General features: G+C 48.3%; 1 protein-coding gene across 2 annotated transcripts in view; it reads right to left on the reverse strand.

Annotated features, from left to right (window-relative positions):
* The window catches only part of trappc9 (trafficking protein particle complex 9), a 308,154-nt gene that overhangs the window by 168,807 nt on the left and 115,135 nt on the right, over window positions 1–24,212 (reverse strand). For both annotated transcript variants that reach the window (XM_035429796.1, XM_035429795.1), the window contains one exon: window positions 13,358–13,510. In XM_035429796.1, the coding sequence (XP_035285687.1) occupies window positions 13,358–13,510 (153 nt within the window). The remainder of the gene's footprint in view (window positions 1–13,357; window positions 13,511–24,212) is intronic.

A 24,212-nucleotide genomic window follows, 5' to 3' on the forward strand; every position in this document is an offset into this window, starting at 1 on the left:
CCTGCAAACCACACCCCTTACTAACCCAACCCCCAGCAAACCACACCCTCTCTAACCCATCCCCCTGCAAACCACACCCCTCACTAACCCAACCCCCTGCAAACCACACCCCTCACTAACCCAACCCCCTGCAAACCACACCCTCTGTAACCCATCCCTCTGCAAACCACACTGTCTCTAACCCAACCCCCTGCAAATCACACCCTCTCTAACCCATCCCCCTGCAAACCACACCCTCTCTAACCCAACCCCCAGCAAACCACACCCTCTCTAACCCATCTCCCAGCAAACCACACCGTCTCTAACCCATCCCCCTGCAAACCACACCCTCTCTAACCCAACCCCCAGCAAACCACACCCTCTCTAACCCATCTCCCAGCAAACCACACCGTCTCTAACCCATCCCCCTGCAAACCACACCCTCTCTAACCCAACCCCCAGCAAACCACACCCTCTCTAACCCATCTCCCAGCAAACCACACCGTCTCTAACCCATCCCCCTGCAAACCACACCCTCTCTAACCCATCACCCTGCAAACCACACCCTCTCTAACCCAACCCCCAGCAAACCACACCCTCTCTAACCCATCTCCCTGCAAACCACACCCTCTCTAACCCATCCCACTGCAAACCACACCCCTCACTAACCCAACCCCCTGCAAACCACACCCTCTCTAACCCATCCCACTGCAAAAACACACCCCTCACTAACCCACCCCGCACCAACACTGATCGCATCTAATACCATATCCATCGGCGATCCCTCCCTTACCTGCCCCACAAACACTATCCTATTATAACCCCCCCCCCACACACACACACACACACACTCTTCCTCAACTTGCAAGCCTGGTCAACCCCTCCCACGCCAGACCACACCCATCATCACTAACCCCACCCCTACCTGCCGCCCAGACCGCACCCTTCAGTAAGGTCCCCGATAAAGGCTGGCGGTCTGCGCCTTCCTGCCGCCGCGCGCACGTCACAGTGACGCGGCAGCCGAGCCGTGACGTGCCGCTTCGCCAGCGCTAGCGCGCTGCCTGCGCCCGCACCCAGCCCAGCGCCGGGGCTCTCTGCATGCTGCGCACGGGCGCCGTCTCCACGGCGACGTCCGCGCCCGGAGTCCTGACGTCAATCGGGCGAGCGCTGGTTTCCGTGGGGACCGGCTCGGCGCCGGCGCCGCGCCGACGCGCGGGCTCCTCGGCCTCCAGCCCGCCGGAGCGACATCGACCGGAGCAGAGCGGGAAGCGTTCTCTACCGAGCGCTGATCTGAAACGGTGACTCCTCCCACAGGACCCTCTCTATCCCTCTAAATTACCCCGGATCAGCAACGCCCACCTCCGAGCCCAGAAACAGCCATTTTATGTGTAAACAAGCACGGAACCGCCCAGACCCACGACGCAGCTCACTTCCGCAGACACGTAGCACCACCTGCGCGTGCGTCCTACTAAACGAAGCACCCCTGCGCGTGCGTCCTACTAAACGAAGCACCACCTGCGCGTGCGTCCTACTAAACGAAGCACCACCTGCGCAAGCGTCCTACTAAACGAAGCACCACCTGCGCGTGCGTCCTACTAAACGAAGCACCACCTGCGCAAGCGTCCTACTAAACGAAGCACCACCTGCGCGTGCGTCCTACTAAACGAAGCACCACCTGCGCATGCGTCCTACTAAACGAAGCACCACCTGCGCAAGCGTCCTACTAAACGAAGCACCACCTGCGCATGCGTCCTACTAAACGAAGCACCACCTGCGCATGCGTCCTACTAAACGAAGCACCACCTGCGCATGCGTCCTACTAAACGAAGCACCACCTGCGCATGCGTCCTACTAAACGAAGCACCACCTGCGCGTGCGTCCTACTAAACGAAGCACCACCTGCGCGTGCGTCCTACTAAACGAAGCACCACCTGCGCATGCGTCCCACAAAACGTCCCTGAAAGGTCGTCCGTGAGTGAGTGAGTGAGTGAGTGAGTGAGTGACCACAATTTGCCATGCATAGCCCACGGCGCCAGTTCCTGCGCACCGCGGGAAAAACACGTAAACAGTGACAGACAACTGCACGGTTATCCAGGGACGGGCGATGGGGTCTAAAAATCCTGCGTAAGTATTTGTAGACCCACACAGTCTTAGGAGCACACAGTAGGTAAGGTACAGACTGAACTGTCATCATGCACTGTAAACCACTGGTCCATGTTTAATACACTGGCATAAATCTGTATTATAGAGTGCAAGAGATCTGACAACGACAAGGGCTGCCGAATGTTAGCTTTAATGAACGTCTATTTTTAGGGGCTCTGATGCAAGACCACGGTAAAAATAAATGCATGTTCACGAACAACTAATCAAGGTGAGCTGTTATCGCAGAAAGGATAAATGCGGGTTTATTTTATCGGTAAATTGCGCTCCTGCGTCATTACCTAAAATGGGGCGGCACGAACACACTGTACTCAGGCACCGAAAGGAAGGTGGGATTTATTGTTTTTGCTACATGACACATGTCACATCAAGCACATGAGATTTGCATAATATCCTTGAATCCAAACCAAAAAAATTTATAGAATTTTTTAAAACCTGATATATCACATACGTATATCACATACAATATCGCCCACCTTCATTCACATGGCTTGCCATTTTCTTTCAAAAAGAAGACTTCCCATTCTTGGCTCCGTAAATTTTTATGCATAAATCAACCAACATTTCCACACTACACGCCTTCCGCAGTGTTTTCTTCTGGGGATGCAGTGACTCAGAATATATGCACGTTATTTAATGGACAGCAGGAACAGCAAATAAGAACGACGTGATAAGTTTACATAATTAGATCTCAGAAAAGCGAACCAGTTAAAAAGTTAAAGAGCAAATCACCCACCCAGACAGCAATGCCTGTGGATTTATCATCGGCCTTTCCGATTCATATAGCGCTCCGACGTGACAGAAACAAACGACCGAAACGATTGACAGGTACACTGTCTGACATGGACACACACAAGCACGAGTTGTCAACGATGCAGCCATTAACACTAACGCAAAGTACGCACTGATGGAAACACACTTTTTTTAATGAAAAGGTTGTGTTCTGATCAGGTTACGTACTGCCGTTGCTATCACTAAATGCTAAGATTCTGCCAAAGGTCAAACAACCAACACCGATGCAGTGTTTTCACAACGGAGCGAAGGAAACATGCTCAATAATGCATGCGCTGTACGAGCTGGGTACAGACCAGCGGTGCGGACTAGCGCTCACTGACCCCACGCTCTTACAGACCCCCAGTGCAGAAGATAAGACAGACCAAGCATAAGTTATTTAATCAAACAGCTATTTTTGGTCTTGCGTTCTTCTAGTATAAGCCCCACCTGTAAATCTCCCAAGGGAGCATGCCCATGAGGAACAGCGTAGTGCAAAACCAAAGCAAAATTACAGAAGCACTTCCACTTTATATCCACTAGGAGCACCACAATATGTATCTTGTGTGTGCATGTGTTTGCATGCGTTCGTGTTTGTGTGCATGTGTGTGTTTGTGTGTGTGTGTGTGTGTGTGTTTGCCTGCGTTTGTGTGCGTGTGTTTACGCGCGTGTGTGTGTGTGTGTGTGTGTGTGTGTGTGTGTGTGTGTGTGTGTGTGTGTGTGTGTGTGTGTGTGCATCCACAGCAGACCCAGCCCTTTGCCCAATACTACAGCAGAACCTCATGAACCAGCTGGAAATTGGGGATGTTTGCAGTTCTCAAATGTTTGGTACACTCAAAAGTGTCAGTCAAGTCAAATTTTAATTGGAATCATTAATTAGAATGGTTACTTGAACTACTCAAGCCTTACTTTTTGACTTAATAAACTTCATAAAAAGATGCAGCAAAATAACAACCTGGCTTTTCTTGACAACTGCTAGCAAAAATTCTATCCTTCTTGCATTCTCCAAAAACATAATGTAGCAAACTGTAGGCTCTGTTAATGCCACATATAATGTATACGAGTCACAGATAAACTCAATGATATTAACAAGAAAGGAGCAAGAAGGACGACGCACTGGAGGAGCTGCGGGTTCAAAGCCAGCGAGACGTCGGGTTTTAGATGGACTCCACACACGCTTAGAGCAAGAGCTATATTTCTAGTTGTCTATTTTTAACATCGGAAAGTACACCTTGTTTCCTTTTAATGCTCTTTTGGTCCAAATCATAATTTCGTTTCTGCAGTAAAATGTGATTTTCACAACTTACCAAAAAACAAAAAGTTTTACAAATACCACTAATGAAAAAAAAAAAGCAATTATGCAATATACCAAAAGCAATATGAGTGCATTTCAGAATGGGGCTTGTGTTCAGACACACCCCTAACATCTACTGGGTCTGATTTAGGGAGCACTGCAACCGAAGCACAAAAGGTTAAGCTACAGCAACAGGAAGGCAATCAACAACCAACCACCTGTTAATGGCAGTATTTTTTATTTTTTTCCCCCCACAGTTTCCTGTTTGCTTTTCCCGATGTAGAAATAAATTAAGTGTGCACCAGGGCTCGGGGCAATCTGCGAAGCCACGGAACAGAAAGAGCGGCTTAGCTTCGGGAGTACTCCAGACTTCCATTCATCTTTTCCCCTTTCCAATTCTATTGTTTATTCGTCGAGTTGCGGGGGCAAAAAAAAATTAAAATAAGAAAGAAAGAAATTCACCCCCAGAAGAAAATAACCAACACGGAGCGATGGAAATTTAATACGGCGAATTCATCGCTTTTATTGAGTTTTATTGAATGCCGCGGCAGGATCTTCCCCCCGCTCCGTTCTAAATGAGGGAGAAGGTTCTGAAAGCACACGGGCGCATTATCTCTCCGCTAGTGACTAATGACTCTATTACGGCTCCCTCTCCCCCCCCTCTCCTTCTCAAAGCGTGCACGAGTCCTCATGTCCCGCAGAAAGGGCGCGGCGAAAGTGTGAGCAGCCAACGTGGAGATTAATGACGGCATTAGTTAGACCTGCCCACCCCCGCTCGGCGAGACTGTGAAAATATTATGCTGACTGCTATTAAGCGGCCATGGAGCATTGAGTGAGGGTGGGGGGGGGGAGGCGGGTCTGTCTGTGAGACAGGGGGCGGGGAGGGATGGGGAGGGAGGGGCGGGGTGTATACACGGTGTATGTCGCGGGACAGACAGCTCCCGCTCCCGCCCCTCTACCCCGCCCACACCGGGATGAAGATCACAGGGAGGGTAATGAACGACGAGCGCCCCGTTTACAGCTTGTCGAAAAGAACGGCGCCATAAATAACGCGCTTCCCTCTGTCGTCAGAAGGGCGCGCGTCCGGCGGGGGGTATTAAATCATGAAAATGGGAGTCCAGGCCCTCCACGCTCATGCTCGCTACATCTTGATGTAGCCACCGTCTCTAGGTGGGGATAGCTGGTTAGACCATCGGCAGCAGCCCTTATCGTTGCAAACCAAGCCTGGCAAGCTCAGCAATCACCTAAATTAACTTGTCAAACTGCGCTTGTGTAAAATAAACCAGCGCCATCGTTTACTTTGTCGGTAGAGTTACTGTAAGGACGAACGTCGATTGAATCCGGGCCTACTTTAGCATTATGGCGTCAAACTACGTTAGCTATATGCTCGCCTAACATTGTAGGAATTTACGCATTTGATGCGTGTAAAAGCCTAAAGGAAGCCAGAAGAACAGAAGGTTACTCTTCAATATACTACTTCTGGGGTGAGACTGAGACGGTTACGGTTCCTACGGTAACCGCCGCCGTGGCGCCTTCCAGCGAGGCTCAAAGCACCCACAGAGCAGCCCTCCGGTGATCGCTCCTCGCTGTCCATTAGCACTCCGTGGCCGGCAGTTTAAAAAAAGCTAACGGCGCGTGGTGGAGTGCAATGGAGCAGCGCGCACGCCCTGGCTTTTACTGCCCCTTAGACGCGGGGCGGGCGGCGCAGCAGATGCTAAGAAGGCTAATTTGGTTTTAAATTACAGCGTTCTCGTTCGAACGTTAAAGCGTGTCTGAACCGCGAAGCAGAGCGCCGCAAGACACAGCTTCTTCTCAGCTTAGCAGCATGTAGCATGCACTGCTAATGGCACTGGTAAATGGCTAATGGCTAATGACACTGATGAATTAGTTAGAGCAGGAAATAGCAGCGCTAAACCTGATTGGAGATTTATTAAAATGTATATATAATGTGGACGATTTGAGCACATCCCCCAGAAAAGGGTTGCGTGGAACTAATTGAGTTGCGGCTGACGTTGTTCGCCACCCTTCCCGGCACACACTGTATTCGCTGCGGGACTACAGCCCTGAACCGAAAGGAAAGTCTCACGCTGTTCTCTGAGCGAACAGGCACAGACGTCATGTTGTCCTTGGAATGCAGCCTGCCTAAAGCTCCTAAATGAACAGCTCACCATTTATATACATTGCATTATATTACATTCATTCAGCAGACGCTCTTATCTACAGCAACTTAGGAAAACATAAGCGCATTCACCTGATTTATGTGGGTAGCAGCTCCAGACCTGACTAACAATATGCACAGACCAGCGAGTGCATATGTAAAATCACCAAAGCGCTAATGAAAATTAACTACAGTACGCTAAGCAAGATGGACTGTATATCCTGAATACGTAGAGGTTAAATCCATACCAAGCCCGAAGAAGAAAAAGCTAAAACCATAGAAAATACTAGGCCTACATGAACTAGTACAAAGTAGGAGTGCTAGGGAGTGGGGATGGAAGAGGAATCAAGATTCATTCTGAAGAGGTGCATCTTCAATCTGAAGATGGAAAACAATTTTGCTGTTCTGAACACAATAGGAAGTTTGTTCCATCAGTGGGGGGGGGGGGGGGGGGGGGGGTGGGGGGGGGGGGGGGAAGGGGCAGTATAGGCCAACATCATGACTAGGAGAAACCTCTACAGCGACAGGGGAGAGCCAGTCACCCCGAGTCTATGGAGCAGATATCTAGCTAGGGTGTATGGTTTGAAGATTGTCTGGAGGTATGGTGGAACTACTCCGTTAACTGCAGGGGTAAGCTAGCACCAAGGTTTAAAACTTGAAGCCAACAGAAACAGGCAATGAAGTGAAATGAGGAAGGGGTGACATAAGCATGCTTGGGAAGACTGGGAGCCATTAGCTGCAGGGCAGGGAAACTGGCAAGAAATAAACAGCAATAGCCCAGGGGTCAGAGTACCAGGGTCTGCATTAGGAGCTCTGTAGGGTAGGTGGTGAGGAACAAACAGGTTCTTCGGGAAGTCGCACAGAAAGAATCTGTGCGGCTCGTTCACTGCCGCTGTATTGGAGGAGAGAGAGAGATGTGATTGCCTAGGGTAACCCCTAAGCTTAAATTTAGAAATATACCAAGTGAGCTTCCCTGTAGTATCTCACAGAGGTCTTGCAGTGGTGAGGACTTTGAAGAAAGCATTCCAGTTTTAGCCAGACTCAGCTTTAGGCACCAGTCCGCTATCCAGCAATAGATGTCCTTGAGGCAACCCGAGTGGATAATGAGACTTGTGTGTTAGACAGAGGAAAGGAGGGGAAAAGTTGAGTGCTTCACAGAAATGGGCAGACCCAAGGGATTACATACACAGGGAAAGAGAAGGGGGCCAAGTATAGAGCCTTGGGGGACAAAGAATTCTCTTTCGGGTGATACGTTCTACAGACTTTTCAGTCAATCAAAATAAGCCATCATATGTCTTATACCAGCAGAGAGACATCTTATATGCATACCTCAGAAACACTAACTATGCATGACATTTAATTAGAACTACATTAGCCCTCCATAGGCATAATACAAAACCTTTGGAAGCAGTGCATAAAGATTCATAAACAACCTATAGTGAAACCTTAAATATTGTATTTTATGTCACCACTGATGCAGCAAGTGACATACCTTGACTATGGCCACCAGTTTGTCTCCCCTTGCTTTCTCATATAATACTTCAGTCCTTCGCCAGCTAAATGTAGCAAAAGCCTCTTTGTCATGTTCTGAATAACAAAAGCCAGAAGACCCTGCGGCTCTCCAGGAACAGGTGTGAGGGCCACTGGCTCAAAGACATGCTTTTCACAGCATTCACTTCCAACTTCCATCCATGTTCACTTTCCTTCCTGACTCTCCCCATACTAGATCAACTAATTGTTTTTATAAATGTCTCAATTAGAAAATTACTCACTTAATTGTGCCATTGGAGTGCCTATGGGGACCCCGGGAAGATAACCACCTGAAGGTCACATGGTGGAGACAAACTGGCATCCCCAACCATGAAACACACCATATGCTTCCTTGAGGTTATTGACTTGAGTATTTCCAAATGTCTATGTAGCACTTTGAAAGGTGCTGTAAAGGACAAATGTAACATTACATAGCTCTGATGAATAACTATTCATAGAAGGTGTTGCCCACATCTCTAACCTAGCCTTTTTCCAATTTTAACATAATAACTAAAATATAACCATTTAAAACATTCGCCTTTAGTAATTCAAGTGGAACTTAACAATGAGCAATTTTCCATTTTACTTAAAGGAATTGGTGCTCTTTTCTATTTCCTGGCCAATCTCAGAGGAAAACCGAAGACATAACGCTCTCTTGTTGCTGAATGACAGTTCCAAAGAGCCATTCTTACAATTGCGTATTACAACCGGCGTTTTTAATGGCATATTGTGGGCCTCTCTTGAAATGCTCGGGCGAAACAAGCGAGGGGAGAGGCTGAGAGACGCATTACCATGCAGGGCCATTCCGGTGAAAGCGAGAACAGAATCGCTGTGAGAAATTGTCTACGCCGAACAAATGAAGGCTTTTATTTTACTGTCCCAGGGAGCCCCGTGCATTCCGCGCTAAATTGGTTATTCTATAAGATTTTCATAAAGATTCAAACACAAGAACTGGAAAATGAGTCGCATAAATTCGGGGGAAAGATATTTCTCTTCCAATTTCGCCGGTCCTGCTGAAAAGCGGGATCCTTAATAGAATCTCGGACGGCGCATTTAGAGATATTTAATTCAAAATACCTGCGTCTGTTCAAGAGCGATGAACCGCAGAGTGGGTTTCACCTTCAGAGCCGGAATGGAGGCGAGATTGCCTAAACGGTCATAATTTCAGGGCGTGCGCTGTCCCGCGGTCAATAAATCCCCATTAATACGGCTCAAACGACTGTACAAATGTCCTTCGTTTCAGTTTCGAAGTTTCAACGGCACTAAACGATCGACGCCATTCTGGGCCCCAGCACATCGGCACGTACAAATTCCCAGAAAATGAGGATTTAAACATCTGAGCGGAGTGAACAGAAATTTCACCGCGCAGCCCAGCCCTGCTCTTTTGAGCTTTCGCTGCCAGTCCTGGGAAAACAAACTCTTCAGATACATCGGGGGGGGGGGGGGGGGGGGGGGGAAACGCAGGAAAGGCAACAGGTTCGGAATGCAAATGGCGTCGTGCCACGGAGCCGGTCGATACAAGCCGAGCGGTAAATAATCTGAAAAGTGATGGGAGGGGCAGAAGTTGAAGAAAAATACGCAGAAACAGTCGCTCAAAAGGATGACAAAACTGCAGACACGGTGAGCGTGTGCGTGCCATCCCACCTGCTTCTGATAACGCGGTAAAGAGACGTCAGAGGATGATGACGTCAGAGCTGCCAAACCAGCTGGGACCGAAGCTCACCCCTGACGGGAGCGCGTACGCGGATTGTTCATTTTTCCCTTACAATTGCAACAGCTTTTTTTAACGAGACTAAATTCCTCCTAATCGCATTACTCCAGGTGACATGTTGTTGTTCTGGAGGCTCTGAGAAATTGACGGTTTGGCGGACAGAGCGAGCCCGTGACGCGACGGCGCATGGATGGCTGAGCTTCGCGGGCGAAGCGGCTCGCTGAGCCGTCAAGGCGCTGGCAACCGGGCGAACTCCCGGCAGAGCCGGTTCCCATTGGCCGCGTGTTCTGACATCACCGCTGCCCTGTGCTCAGGCTCCTGTGTGAAACTGTCATGTTTGATCTGACCAGGGATCATCCAAAAGACGCAGGCCCGGTGGTGAGCCAGCCGTGCCACGAGCGCCAAAGCCCTCAACGCAAGGCCCCCACAATGCAAAGGGGGAGGAAATGGCTGCCAGGGGGAAATCAGAGAGATTCATATTGAACACGTTCAACCCTAAAGGAAAAAGTGCATGCTTAAAATAAATTATTACAAAATATACGACCAGGATAGCACTACACTGAACAATATATGGGAAAATATAGAAATGATAGCCTCTTTCAGATTTAGCTATATATTTTTTTTAATATATTGCTGTTCAATATTATATATTTATCATTTTATTAGTAAAACTCCAAATGTTTACAATTGCTGTATGTTTCCCGTCCATAAAGGTAAGCTAGTCCAATGAGAATCAGCCGAGGGGGGAGGGATAATGTATTGCACACTGATACAGCACAATGAGCATGCTCAGCAGTCGTGTGTGTGTGTGTGTGTGTGTGTTTGTGTGTATGTATATTTGTTTGTGTTTGTGTGCATGCTTGTGTGTGTGCATATTTGTGTGTATGTGTTTGTGTGCATTTGAGAGAATGTGACTGAGTGTGTATGCATGTTTGTGTGTGTGTGCGTGTGTGTGCATAAGTACTTTTTCTATCCCTCCTGAAGGAACTGAGCATGAGGAAAGCCTCAGACACTTATCTTAAGGCTAAGGGCTCATTCACAATGAAGAACTCATTCCAGCTCCAGTTACCAGGCCCAATAACCAGCAGAAGAGGTTTAAAGTGGGGCAGGACACAAGTGGCACTGCCTGCCAAACACCCATTCACTCAGACTGTCTGAGGTGTAACAGCAGGCCTGAATGAAGCACTAAAGTTGGCAGTAGTCTTTTTGTAACGTTCCTACAACACATTTTGGGACATAAAAGTTGAAACACGCACCCAGGCACCCACACACGCACCCATGCACGCATACTGATAAGACTACGACGAAGAAACGCAGTTAAGACATTTTGAAATGTTGTCATCTTAACAACTAGCCAAAAACCATTTCAAACAGGACTGGCGGATTCTATTGCTATGCGGTGCGTGTGCAACGATGATCCAGCGAAAGGTCATTTTCTTTCAGAGAGAAATATCCTATTTGACTTAACATATCATTACTTCCCAGTTGCAGTTAATGAGGGCTGTGATGAATAGCAACAAGCGCTTCAGACTAAAACCTTTTTATTTATTTATTTTTTCCCCCATTTTCTTTTGCTTTCTAAAATAAATTCGACAACAAAGAACGCTTAAGCAAAGAATCGAAAAGTGACCTCAGTATCTTCTGTTCTACTGACTTATGATTCAGTACCAATGTACATTTATATTTCCCTACAAAAACAATTCCTATAGGTTACGTAGGGCCTAAACACACAACAGTGTCCAATCATCCACGGACGCGTGCTAAAGGGATGTGTACTACGGTTCGGAAAGAATACCCACCACTGCTGAGGGGGTCACTCACAGCTGGCCATACTGAAGGTCATGGCACGCGGGCTTCAATGGTAAATGGAATGGTAAATGGACTGCATTTATATAGCGCTTTTATCCAAAGCGCTTTACAATTGATGCCTCTCATTCACCCATTCACACACACACAAACTCACACACCAACGGTGAATGGCTGCCATGCAAGGTGCCAATCAGCTCGTTGGGAGCAATTAGGGGTTAGGTGTCTTGCTCAGGGACACTTCGACACGCCCCAGGGCGGGGGATCGAACCGGCAACCCTCCGACTGCCAGACAACCGCTCTTACCTCCTGAGCTATGTCGCCCCATAAGGGCACGGTCAATGGCACGGGTAACCACCACCTCGCTGCGTAGCAGAGCCTCCGCCAGCCAGTCAGACCTGCGTCAGCGGCCTCAGCCGCGCAGGCTTCCCGCGCGCAATCTCTCCGTTTCACTGCGTTACGGAATCGCCTAGGCCAGTGTTTCTCAACCCCGGTCCTGGGGGACCCACTGCCCTGAATGTTCTAGATGTTTCCCTGCTCCAACACACCTGCAGAAGCCTGATAGCGACCCATTCATTTGAATCGGGTGTGTTGGAGCAGAGAGACATCTAAAATCTAAAACGGGGTTGAGAAACACTGGCCTAGGCCTCAGCGACGGGTGACTGCGCGTTCGGGAACCGGCGCGGAAAAGCAGGAGGGGTTCGGTCTCCGCGGGCTCCATTTCCTCCCGACAGTTCCAGCGGGTCCCGGGCGCGAACGGCGCTGACCTCCGGAGGTAATCGCACGCGCTCAGTTACCGGCGGGGCGGTAAATCGCTAAAGAACGGGGCTCGGGGGTCAACGACAGGTCGACGCGAGCGCCTCGGAAAACACGGCGAATAAAAGAGAGCCTGCCCCGCACAACGTTGGGCTCGAGTCAAACACTTCCCTATAACTAGGGAGTGCGGAGCACGGTGCCTCACGCTCGCCTCTACACTGTCGCTACTCGGTGCTTAGCGCTGGAGAACAGCAGAGTGCGAAAGCCGCGGCAGCGACAACGGCGCCATTAATAAAAATAACAATAATCCGTCATAATCCCCGCTGACAATCGCGGCGCTCCGTCCCCATTAGCGTACCAGTCAGAGACCTGCTCAGAAGAACCCGCTGCTTATCTCCTCCAAGTCAGGGCTCGGGTATTATTAGCAAACCAATTCAAAAGATTGGAGGGTAGCTCCGGGAATCGCCGTGCGAAGATTGCAGGGCACGGGGCCGTGTGTTTTCCGGCACATTCTACAGTTTTTTTTTTTTTTTTTTTAAACCGCTGAGGCGCGCTTCGTAATAAACGCGGTGATTTGCGAGGGGGGAACGGCGGGGACAAGCGCAGGGAAAGTTGACTCATCTCTGAGATCTGTTCGGTAGATCTCCAGCATTGCGCAGGGCACGAACGCCGTTATGTTTGGAATTTCATGTTGGGAGAAGGAGGCAAATAATTGGTTGGCAGGGGAGTATTAGGTGGTACTATTGATGCTAACGCAGGTGTTCTGTACCTGTGAAGTTCTACGAACCACCTGCTGACTCACATCGTACATCTACACTCCGCAGCAGAGGCCAAAAGCAGGGCTGAAGTGGTTCTGGTGTGGGTGTGTGAGCATGCGAGCGTGTGTGTGTGCGCGTGTGTGTGTTTCCGAGTGTGTGTGTGTGTGTGTGTGTGTGACAGGGGTAGTTCTGATAAGGAGAATGAACATTGCATTACATTGCTGGCTTTTAGCAGACGCTCTCATCCAGAACGACTTACACAACTTTTTTACATAGCGTTCACATTGCTTTATAAAGCTGGATATGTACTGTAGCAATGCAGGTTAAGTACCTTGCTGTCCTACCTAGGAATTGATCCTGTGACCTTTAGGTTACAGGACCAGCTCCTTACCAATTATACTACACTGCCACGTGACGAATGTAGAGTATCTCACCATCATTGAGGTCCTGCAGCAGGCTCTCCTGGCCGGAGAAGTCCAGTTTGACTTTGATGCCGACGGTGAGGGTGACCACCTGGCCCGGTTTCAGGGGGAAGTGGGAGAGCGCCTCATTCAGGTCCCAGCTCAGGAACTCTCCATACAGCTTCTCTGTCACGTGACAAGAGGAGGAAAGAGTCAGGAGAGAAGCACGTGTATGTTTATGTCGATCTGTGTGTGTGTGTGTGTGTGTGTACGTGTTCGTATGTGTGTGCGTGTGTGTGTGCTTGTACGAGTGCATGTGTGTGTCTGTGCCTGTGTTTGCGTGGTCGTATGTATACGTGTGTGTGTGTGTGTGTGCATGTGTGTGTGTATATGTGTGCATATATATCCGTGTGTGTGTGTGTGCGTGTGTGTCGGCGTGTGTGTCGGTGCGTGAGTGTGTGTTTGTGTGTGTGTATGTGTATATATATGTGTGGTGTGTGAGTGTGTGTGTGCGTGTGTGTCGGCGTGTGTGTCGGTGCGTGAGTGTGTGTTTGTGTGTGTGTATGTGTATATATATATGTGTGTCTGTGTATGTATGTGTGGTGTGTGTGCGTGTGTGTCGGTGCGTGAGTGTGTGTTTGTGTGTGTGTATGTGTATATATATATGTGTGTCTGTGTATGTATGTGTGGTGTGTGTGTGTGTGTGTGTGTGTATGTGTGTGCGTGCGTGTGTGTGTCGGCGCATGTGTCAGTGTGTGAGTGTGTCTGTGTATGTATGTGTGGTGTGTGTGTGTGTGTATGTGTATATATATGTGTGGTGTGTGTGTGTGTGTGTGTGTGTGTGTGTGTGTCAGCGTGTGAGTGTGTCTGTGTATGTATGTGTGGTGTGTGTGTGTGTGTATGTGTATATATATGTGTGGTGTGTGTGTGTGTGTGTGTGTGTGTGTGTCAGCGTGTGAGTGTGTCTGTGTATGTATGTGTGGTGTGTGTGTGTGTGTATGTGTATATACATGTGTGGTGTGTGTGTGTGTGTGTGTGTGTGTGTGTGTCAGCGTGTGAGTGTGTGTCTGTGTATGTATGTGTGGGGTGTGTGTGTCTGTGTGTTTGTGTGTGTGTGAGTCGGCGCGTGAGTGTGTGTTTGTGTCATGTTGGCTGTGAGGAGCCTGTGAGGTCCCCGGACATCTCTGAATTCCCCCAGTGAACACTTCAGCTTCACAGGTCAGTCACCTGCCATCCAAGCGTCGTTAGCAGAGCTGCCTTTCACACGCAACACAACTGCACTTAAGAACCCTTCAGAGGCAGGAGAAACACGTCCCCCAGCCCAGCGTGAGGCAGAGGACACTTCACAGCCACACCGCAGCGCGAGCACTCCCGGGCCCAGGGAGAGGGATTCACCCACAGCCGAAAAACCAACAGCAATTAGCCATCTGCTAAAGACCCGCAACGCTCGGCGCTAATGACGAGAACCCAGAGGCACACGCCTAACCCTCGCATTATGATGCACGGGCCCAGGCGCCTTTGTGTTTGTCTAAGGTAATGGCCAACGTTCGCCTTAAATTAGCTCCAATTGGCTTGTTGCCGCCTGTCAATAACCTGACTGCTACTAGTTAAAAGCGGGCAGGCCACCTTCAACCCACATTACCCCCGGTGCGACAAGGCCAATTAGTTCCCACTGCTGCGAGCTTCAAGTCAAAGTCGGCTAATAAGGCTTGGACCTGCGAATACGGGACCCACCCGGCACTCAAAGATAAGCATACTCCCCAAAGACACTCAGGAACCCAAAGATAGTTCTGTATCATGTATCATTTGGCAATGATACATGATACATGATTTTTTGATTTCATTTATTGTTTAACTATAGCAGGCTTATAACCATGAAAAACAAGTCTGAATGTACATGGCCCTCTGCTGGGCTTTGAAAATGCTTTCAAATAATTTTGCCTCGACAAGAGACAAATGACAAAATACAAGGTGTGAATAAATTAAAGTAAAAACAATAATAAAATAACTTGAATGTCACGTACAACAGACGATAAATCGATACAGGCTATCCAAAGGCGTACAGTTTATTTATTTACAAGCTATGGATCGTAAACTACATCAACTTGTTTGCTATAAACAGATATGAGCAACGGCGTTTACCTTATTTTACAGCCTTTTTCGCGCAGCGGCGTAGAGATATTTCACCGAGTGAACTAGCAGCCCACCATAAAACAACCAGACAAAGATTCTGGGGGATAGAGAGAGTCAGTCGAACCGATACCCGGCTGGTCGCAGAGAGGACGCTCCGGGCCTCGAACACGGAGGCCGCTAACCCGACAGGAGCTCCGCCGTCTAGAGCGGACGAGGAACTCTGCGCTCCCGCTGACAGGCGAGCGAGGGGATGAGTGAAGGCAAAGCCTGCAAACTATCAAACGCATCACAGAAGGCCCACGCGCAAAGTTTTAGTCCAGGCTACCGCGCTTAGTACGGAACTGGTATCGTACGCGCAAACGAGCGTCAACGCCGCCCTGCGATCGCTCGTGCGATTTCTTTCCCGCGGGCGGGACGGCCCGAGAGGCGCTAAGCGAGGCCGCGCGCGGGTCGGAGCACACGGGGGATCGAGCAGAGAGACAGACGAGCCGCTGGACCGCTTCCAGAGTACGCGTTTTACTGAAAAACAAAAGGAGGAAAACAATTAAACGAACCGGGAGAGACCGTTAAATCAGAGCGATGCTAACACAATGCTCCCGTGAACGTTCAATCACAAAAAACCAAAGTACAGACGCGGATAAAAAAAAAATTACACCCTCGAGGTTAGTGTTCATATCAAAGATTAAAATCATTACAGTGAGGCTCCTTCCGAGATTATTTTATTACATAAAGTGCAGTTGTTCTATCTTTGTAAACGATGATAATCGCAGAATGAAGACTGCGTTCAGCGTTATTGCTTTGCTCCCCCTGAAGTCAATAAATTTCTGGTAAATCGCTGCATCCGACATCACTGTGTTTAACTCTCAAATAATTTTTGCTCCTTGTGCATGCTTTTTACTCATTTCCGCTTTCTTCGGCTGCATCACCGTGTGAACGGTAACATTTCAGAAAAGCGTTTCACTACCATTACTGCTTAAAAATAAATAAATCATAACTCAAAGACCTGAAAAAAAACGAGAAAAAAAACGATACACTGCACAAGACCAACTGCTGCCAGACCACCTTTGAAAAACGGTGACCTACAGCCGCACACACTATAGGGCACCACCAGCCAGCAAATGCTAAAATGTCACAACATTTATGGTAATATTTCAGTATAATGGTATATCTCTAAAGTACAGCCTAATTATTTTCCCGCCTCAAAAGCGGGGAAAGGGCGGGGGGTCGTGGCCCTGGCCTCCGTACGTCAGCCCGCCACACGGGGCAGATGTGGCCTTCAGGGGCTGTCGACGGGGAGGGGGGCGATTATTTGGGGGTGGGAGGCATTAGCGCTCCGGTGAGGAGCCAGCTTGTTAGCCGCACTAGCTAGGCCCACACCACATCGGTCAGGATACGGACATTCAGTCAACCGCCCCTCACTCTGGCCCCATTCGCCAGCTACTAATGCAGACTGGCAGTGTTTACGTTTGTTTTGTTTTTGTTTTTTGTTTCGTTTGGTAAGCATCCCGTTTCATTTGTCTGTATGGGAGCTGTCTAGATAACTATCAAAATATAGAAAAATGAAGTGGAAGAATCCATTTAGTATACACTTCAGATGGGCGCATTTTTTTCTTTATTGTTATCGATTTATGTAACGTACTCTAATCCTACTTAAGCAATTCAAGTTTGGTGGCTTGGCAGCAATAGAAATCAGACATAATAGGCAGCTGAATACAATTTCACACCAATAATTTTGTTGATTAGAGTTCAAATTTGCGCACTTATGAAAATCAAGGGTTCAATAGTAGGCAATTTTCTGCATCAATGTACAGTACTAAGCTTTCCAAAGACGACTTCAACCATGACTTTCATAAACTGAAAAGAAAGTTCCAGCTGAAAGCAGCAGTCTTCACTGCTGTGGGTGGGACTTCACAGGCGTAGTTGTGAAGTGTGTTTGCGTGTACGTTTCTAGACACACACACACAAGCATGCAGACACACACACACACACACACACACACACATACAGACACACACACACACAAGCGTCCGGACACACACAGACACACAAACACACACACGCACACAGGAATGGAATGCAAGGTTCCTAAAATACACTGTAATATCCTGTAATGAAAATGCCCCGTTGTGAATGTTGTGAGTGCCTTTCGGCAAATTGAAATCGATTAGCTCATTACAATGCGCCCAGGTAAAACAAATAATCGTGGGACTGTTTTAAGCTCAGGTGTGCAGACCACGTTTTTTGGTAACAAGTTTTGGGAGCTGGGGGACGGGAATGTTTGCCTTCATTAAAAAAAAAGTTCTCTCTATCAAGTTTGACGCCAGTCAATCTAATATGCAACGCCTCAACAACCTCAGCTGCAGCAGTTCGAGCTCGCTTGTCAAAAATATCTTTTTGGATACATATTTTTTTTTCATTTGGATTCTGGCGATCCTCTCGGTCGTCTGAGGCGTCGGGCGGCCTGGCGAGTTATTTCTGTCCCGCGGCCTTCGCCGGCGGAGCAGGCGGTCAGGGACAGAGCGCCGGGTGACTGTCTGAGGCGCCGGCTGTCGTGCGGAAACGGAGCGCGCTCCCTCTCTCCCGACGCCAGCAGGGCAGCGCGTGGCGCGAGTCCCAGCACTGCTCACAAACGGAAACGTCCCGCCCCCGAAACTCAGAACGCACGGCGTGGCTGCCGCGCGAACCGCCGCACGCGGCGCGACTCGATCGAGTTCGGACGCGTCTGGCAACCCGCTCGATTTCGCAAAACCCTCGCGTCGAACAACGTGACGAGTTTAATTAATGACGACGTGGGTGACAACGATGTAGCTTTAAGCTCCCAAACAGCTTTAATCTCCAGAGGGAAATCACAGCAGCGAAAGAAAACGAATATAAACTACTTCACTGTTAACGAGCAGTACTTCTCTGTGATGGAGCCCTGATGGTTCACAGCTGTCTTTGATTGCCTTCTTTTTTTTTGCAGTGATCCGCGAAGATTCGCTCGGAAAAGGCAGACAGTCAGACGCTGTTAATGTATAACGAACAGGATCTATATACGGAAGGGATCGAGCCATCTTCCACTCTGAGGCTGACGTTGAGAAGCTTATTAAATAAAGAGGAGCTCGGTGGGGTTCAGAGACTGACCAAGGAAAGAGAGACAGTGAGCACGCGGGAGACGGAGAGACCCAAAGGGAACAGGCGAGAGAGCGAGAAAGAGTCAGAGTGTGCGCGTGAGAAGGTGAGCGAGAGGGAGTTAGAAATTCGAGAGAGACAGTGAGGGACTGAGCAAGGGAGAGACAAAAAAAGGGCAACGCGGTTTGCGTACATTTTTTGGCAACCAAATTGTCTATCTTTGAAGCTATGAAGTCAGTTGTCAGCGTTCCCCGGCCCCCATGACAAATTTGCCGTCTCCTCACAAAGTCAACAAATCTCAACTTGAGAACCAAAAGACTGATACAAAAAATGTTTTTTTTAAAATGATGAGAGTATAATCCATAAACAGAGAAGGACAACTAAATGAAGGGGTGGGGGGAGTGCTGTGCACGGTATTCCACTGGCAAATGAACATTTATGTTTCCGACTTGTTCGCCCTTGATCTCAGCTCGAACCCCATATATCAAACCCTGACCTCTACCTCCACCCTTACCTCAGCACACGTGCAATCACCCTAAACCCCACCCACCTCCCTTCAGCCAGAAGCCCATTATAAAGCCAAGTCTAATTAATTGAAAGAAGACGGGAAGAGAGTGCCAAGTCAGCACGCGACAAGGATGCACCCGGGAAAGGTTAGCCGTGAAGCAAGGCAGATCAAATCCTGTAGCCCGCCACACATCTGGCTTTTTCCCTTTTAAGAACAGGTTTTTTGGAATATTGTATTTATTTTTTCTAAAAGTCAGTTTCCTAGAACTCCATTGCTTTCAGTTACCGGTAGAACGTTTCAGTTAAGAACATTCTAATGCTATATTCGTGATCATAAAAGGGTGGCCCGACTGGTCCCCCCAGATCGCTGGACATCACCGCCGCTCCCTGAAGAGTCAGTTCGGCCACAGCCAGAGAGGTGCCTCCGTTCAGCACAGCTGTGCGCCAAGCCCATTCAGCGCCCCCGTTAAACAGCAGGAGGAGGCACTCCCACCGCCGCTGCCGGCAACACGGCCGTGAGCCGACCACACCCGCCCATCCCTAGCCCCGAGGTGGGGAGTGCTTTCAATGAGCCACGCCTCATCAGAATGCAACAGGTGGAGCTGAGTGCCCCCCCCCCCCCCCCCCCCCCCAACGAACCACAATACCAGGCTCGGTTTGCACACCAAACAAGCCACAGCAGCAAATTCCACATTTAATCAGTCAGAAATGTGTGCACAGCGAGCTTACACCAGCTCCAGGCATTCAATGAATATTAAATTGTGTTTGGTTACAATTTAGCTTCTTCATAATAAAAAGTGCATTGTGAGAGTTAACCAATTCTACAGCCCAAAGAGAAAGCGAGCTTTGTATCTACTCCAGATAGCCATGTGCTTGCTAGCAAACAAAATAGGGATTTTTAAAACAATTTAAACCATAAGTTATTAAATTCCATATGAAAAAGCAGCTATGTCACATCTGCGGTGTTGTATAAATATACCCGTAATATTCAATGAATATTAAATTGTGTTTGGTTACAATTTAGCTTTTTAATAATAAAAAGTGCATTGTGAGAGTTACCAATTCTACAGCCCAAAGAGAAAGCAAGCTTTGAATCTACTCCATAGTTATGTGCTTGCTTGCAAACAATTGTTTTTAAAAACAATTTAAACCATAAGTTATTAAATTCCATATGAAAAAGTAGCTACGTCAATTCTGTGGGGTTGTATAAATATACACATAAAAAAAAACTATGAGTGGCAAAAGCACATTTATTTGGGGGTCAAACCTCAATAGCTTTTCATCATTAGGTAAATACATTTATACTTTTTTTTCATTTTATTCACCTTGAAACCACCTACTAAGATGTACCAGCTATATCAAATTTGCAACTTTGATATTTAGGCTAATTGCATTGCGGGTTATCCTCTGAAGCTGTAATTCTATGTTTTTCAACATTCTGAAGGAAACTAATGTTACACTATTTCTGCTTTTTGAAGGCGGTTTCTAAAAGCAAAGTGCAGCATCTGACACAATGCAGGAAATCCCAGCTGGTAATCATTTGCTCTGAAAAGCACTAGTTTCACCCACAGATTAGTCATCAAGTCAAGTCTGTTACCATGTGATGGATGGTTGGAAGAGCCAGTCATAAACAAGCATTTCTTCCAACAGAAAGGCATGGAGAGCAACAAGTGGTACTCTATGACAAAAAACATGCACTGCGGACCACTGGACCCGGTCTGCTTTATAGTTCAGGCCACTTCTGTTTTCTTTTTTCCTTTTTTTAAACACATATGCTAAGTTTTCAATATTCATGTAACTCGTGTATGTTGCTCAATACTGACTCCACAGATGCCGCGTAAGTTACAGCATTGTCGCACTACTGAGAAAGAGAGCACAAGTATGGCAGAAATGATTTGCATGGAACCTCCGCGTAGTATGCTACTTGGGAGAGTCATCTAGAACGACTCCCTTCTGTCACTGTGCAAATAGCTGAGGAACGGTGAACGCAGGACCCACCGTGATCAGTCACTATGGAACACCATGGGTTCAGTGCCAGACAGAACAGCTGACAAAGATCAGCTTCACCCATGCAAGACATCTGGATGTAAAACACCTTCTGGGAATCAGCATGCTCTAGACTACTAATAAACGAAGGCAGATTCAAGAGTCAAATCCAGTGAGTCATGCCTTAGTAGATTTTGGAGGAGAGATATTTGTTAATAATAAACTGTTTTCATCATCCTACACATCATGCACATTCCAAACTAGTATAATCATTGAAAATGATGAAACGAAAATGAAAACTAATGTGTAATTTAACGGGTAAAAAAGCATTTGGCATTATTTATTTATCTATCGATTTACTGGGAGCAGGTGAATCACAGCGTGCTTCAAAGGCTTTTAGTCATCTCAGGTAAATCTTTTAAAAGCGAAACCCTCGATTAACGGCACGGCAAACCGCGACAAAGCGGCCGCCCGAGGTGGAGAGGGGGAGGCGTTAAACACAGACCTGAACAGCACGCAGCCTGCGACGTTAATGAATGCCTGGTCTCTCAGTCAGTTAATGGAGGACAGGAACGGGAGGAACGAACGTCTGCACGTGAGAGCGAGAGGGGGACTCTTTTCGCTGTCGCGCAGGGTCCCCGGGACAGGCGTACAAGCCGTCCCTCCCCCTTTCCTTTGCGCAAGTCGGCCACGGCGCTTTTACGCGGCGTTCCGCACGTGGGCGGTAAGACTGGCGTGCAGACTAAAAACGCACGAGTCGACTGGCTTCATGTTAATGACGCGGTCACGTGACCGAGAGCAAGGAGGCCTCATTTGGCTTCCTTTGATATCTTAGAGAAGCCGCTCTCCCACTGCGCTCAAAGCCCGCGTGAAACCGTCCGCCATTCAAAGGCTTCCCCAGGAGCTCTTTGTTCCCGCTCTCGCCGCCCCGCGTCTCCGCCATCCCGGGCGGATGATTCCCGCTATTCCCCGCTACGGCGGGCGACGTGCCAGACAGAGAGAGCCTGTCTGGAACGCAGAGACGGAGTTAGAATTCGCACGCGATTGGCCTTCGCGCGTTTAGCGTCCGAGCGATGACGCGGCTGCGGTAGCTGACAAAGGAGCGCACCTGCTGGCAAAGGACGCCCTTCCGGTGGGGTCCTCGCGTGCAAAGAGCAGAAGAAACGCCTCCTTAAACCAACAGCCCAACCCACGAAGACTGTTAGAGCTGAATTATCACTGGGCATTTTACGGTGTGGCGTCCCTAAGGAACATGAAGGAGGAATATAAGCATCTAAGCCCAGGGATACATTGTGATGCAGAGAAAGTGCTGTTTCCATCCCTGAAGCCCAGTATTAATAATGTTCTACTAACATGCCACATTACGCACATTCTTTACTTACAGTATTTAACTTCAGACCTCAGCAGGTAACATGCACTAAGCTGACCAGTAGGCCAGGCCAATGCTTTTAACTGAGTAGTTGGCCAGTTTAATGCATGACACTGAGTTGTGGGCCATGTCGAGGAATCAAATGGAATAATGAATGGGTAGAATGCTTGTCACTTCGTTGAAAGCCAGGATAAAGCATTAAGCTTAAGTGGGCCAGTTAGCCAGTATGGCGCATTTAAATGAGCAGTGGAGCAGTGTGTTTATTAGGCTGAGCAGTGTGATCATTAAACTGAGCACTGTGACCATTAAACTGAGCAGTGTATGATCAGTAAACTGAGCAGGGTGATCTGATCAGTAAACTGAGCAGGGTGATCTGATCATTAAACTGAGCAGTGTGATCAGTATACTGAGCAGTGTGTGATCAGTAAACTGAGCAGTGTGTGATCAGTAAACTGAGCAGTGTGATCAGTAAACAGCAGTGTGATCTGTAAACAGCAGTGTCACCATTAAACCAAGCAGTGTGATCTGATCATTAAACTGAGCAGTAGAAGAGTGTGATCAGTAAACTGAGCAGCGGATGAGTATGATCTCTATTGCTGTGAAATAATATACCCAGATCCCCCCTACATACAAACCGCACAATATATTAGACAATCTTTTCTTTATGTGAGCAGGGGAGGGGGGGAGAAAGAGAACATGATATACTTTTTTATCAAGTCAGTGCTAGAAAAATATCAGTTATCTGTTGTATAATAAAACCCCTTCTGTAGACTTACTATGTATGAACCCCAGCTCAGGAGATTGGTGGCTCCCTGTGGAGAAACTGAACTGTCAGCAGCACAGAAGTCCCTTTGACTGAGCCGTTATCTCCCCCTGTCAGAGACCGCCAAGTCATTTAAACATGGAGGACTCCCACTAGTCTGCAACTGTTTTTGTTTTTAACATTACTCAGAGACCCCCAGTATGCATTTCCAACAGAGATCTGCAAAAAAAAAAAAATTTTTTTAAAGAAAAAGAAATCTGTGATATCACAGAAAAATACTTTCTGCTGAAAGGAGCAGAGGTGAAAAAAGGAAAGGGAAAAAAAAATACATAATTACCATCTGTCGACAGAGCTGAAGCAGCTTTGCCTGTCACTCACTCATAATGGAATATGTTCTGCATTATTTCTAAAGACCAACAAAAATCCTTTCAGTCTTGGGCAAAGGTTGAGCTTAGCTGCTTCTGAGGTGCGTTTGTGCTGACTCCACTGCCCTCTGTTGGCCAGTGGTGGAACTGCGCCTCTCCCACAGTCAAGCCGAACGCTTTCCTGCAGCCGCTATCAGCCGGCCCTTCTGTGGCACCGGGCAGCTAGCGAGGAAACGCTGTTTGCTTTTCCACAGATGTCTCCATTTGGCGAACGGGCCCACTTTTATTAATGCCTTTTTCATGTGGAGATGAACTGCACAGGGCAGGCGCAAACACGGCTCCGTGGCCCGAGTTGCCGGGGCGACGCGGCAACCGCACGCGGGTCTGGCACGAGGCCCGAGCCGACTTGATCGAGCCGACGTCACCGCCCTCGCGCAAAGTCACTGACGAGCCGCTCGCTCCCCGTGATCCTTAAGTGACCTTTTTCAGCTGCAACCAAAACGTTCGCTCGCTTGGGGGGGGGGGGGAGAAATAAAGTTGATTGCGAAGGCATATTAACAGCATGTGCAGAATCAGGGGGCCGTGCTGCCTGCGAATGAACGTGAATTGGAAGGAGGGGGGCTTTGGCAGAATGGATGTGAAGTCTAGGACGGA

This window comes from Anguilla anguilla, chromosome 8 (genome assembly GCF_013347855.1).
Source record: "Anguilla anguilla isolate fAngAng1 chromosome 8, fAngAng1.pri, whole genome shotgun sequence".
Classification (NCBI taxonomy): Eukaryota; Metazoa; Chordata; class Actinopteri; order Anguilliformes; family Anguillidae; genus Anguilla; species Anguilla anguilla.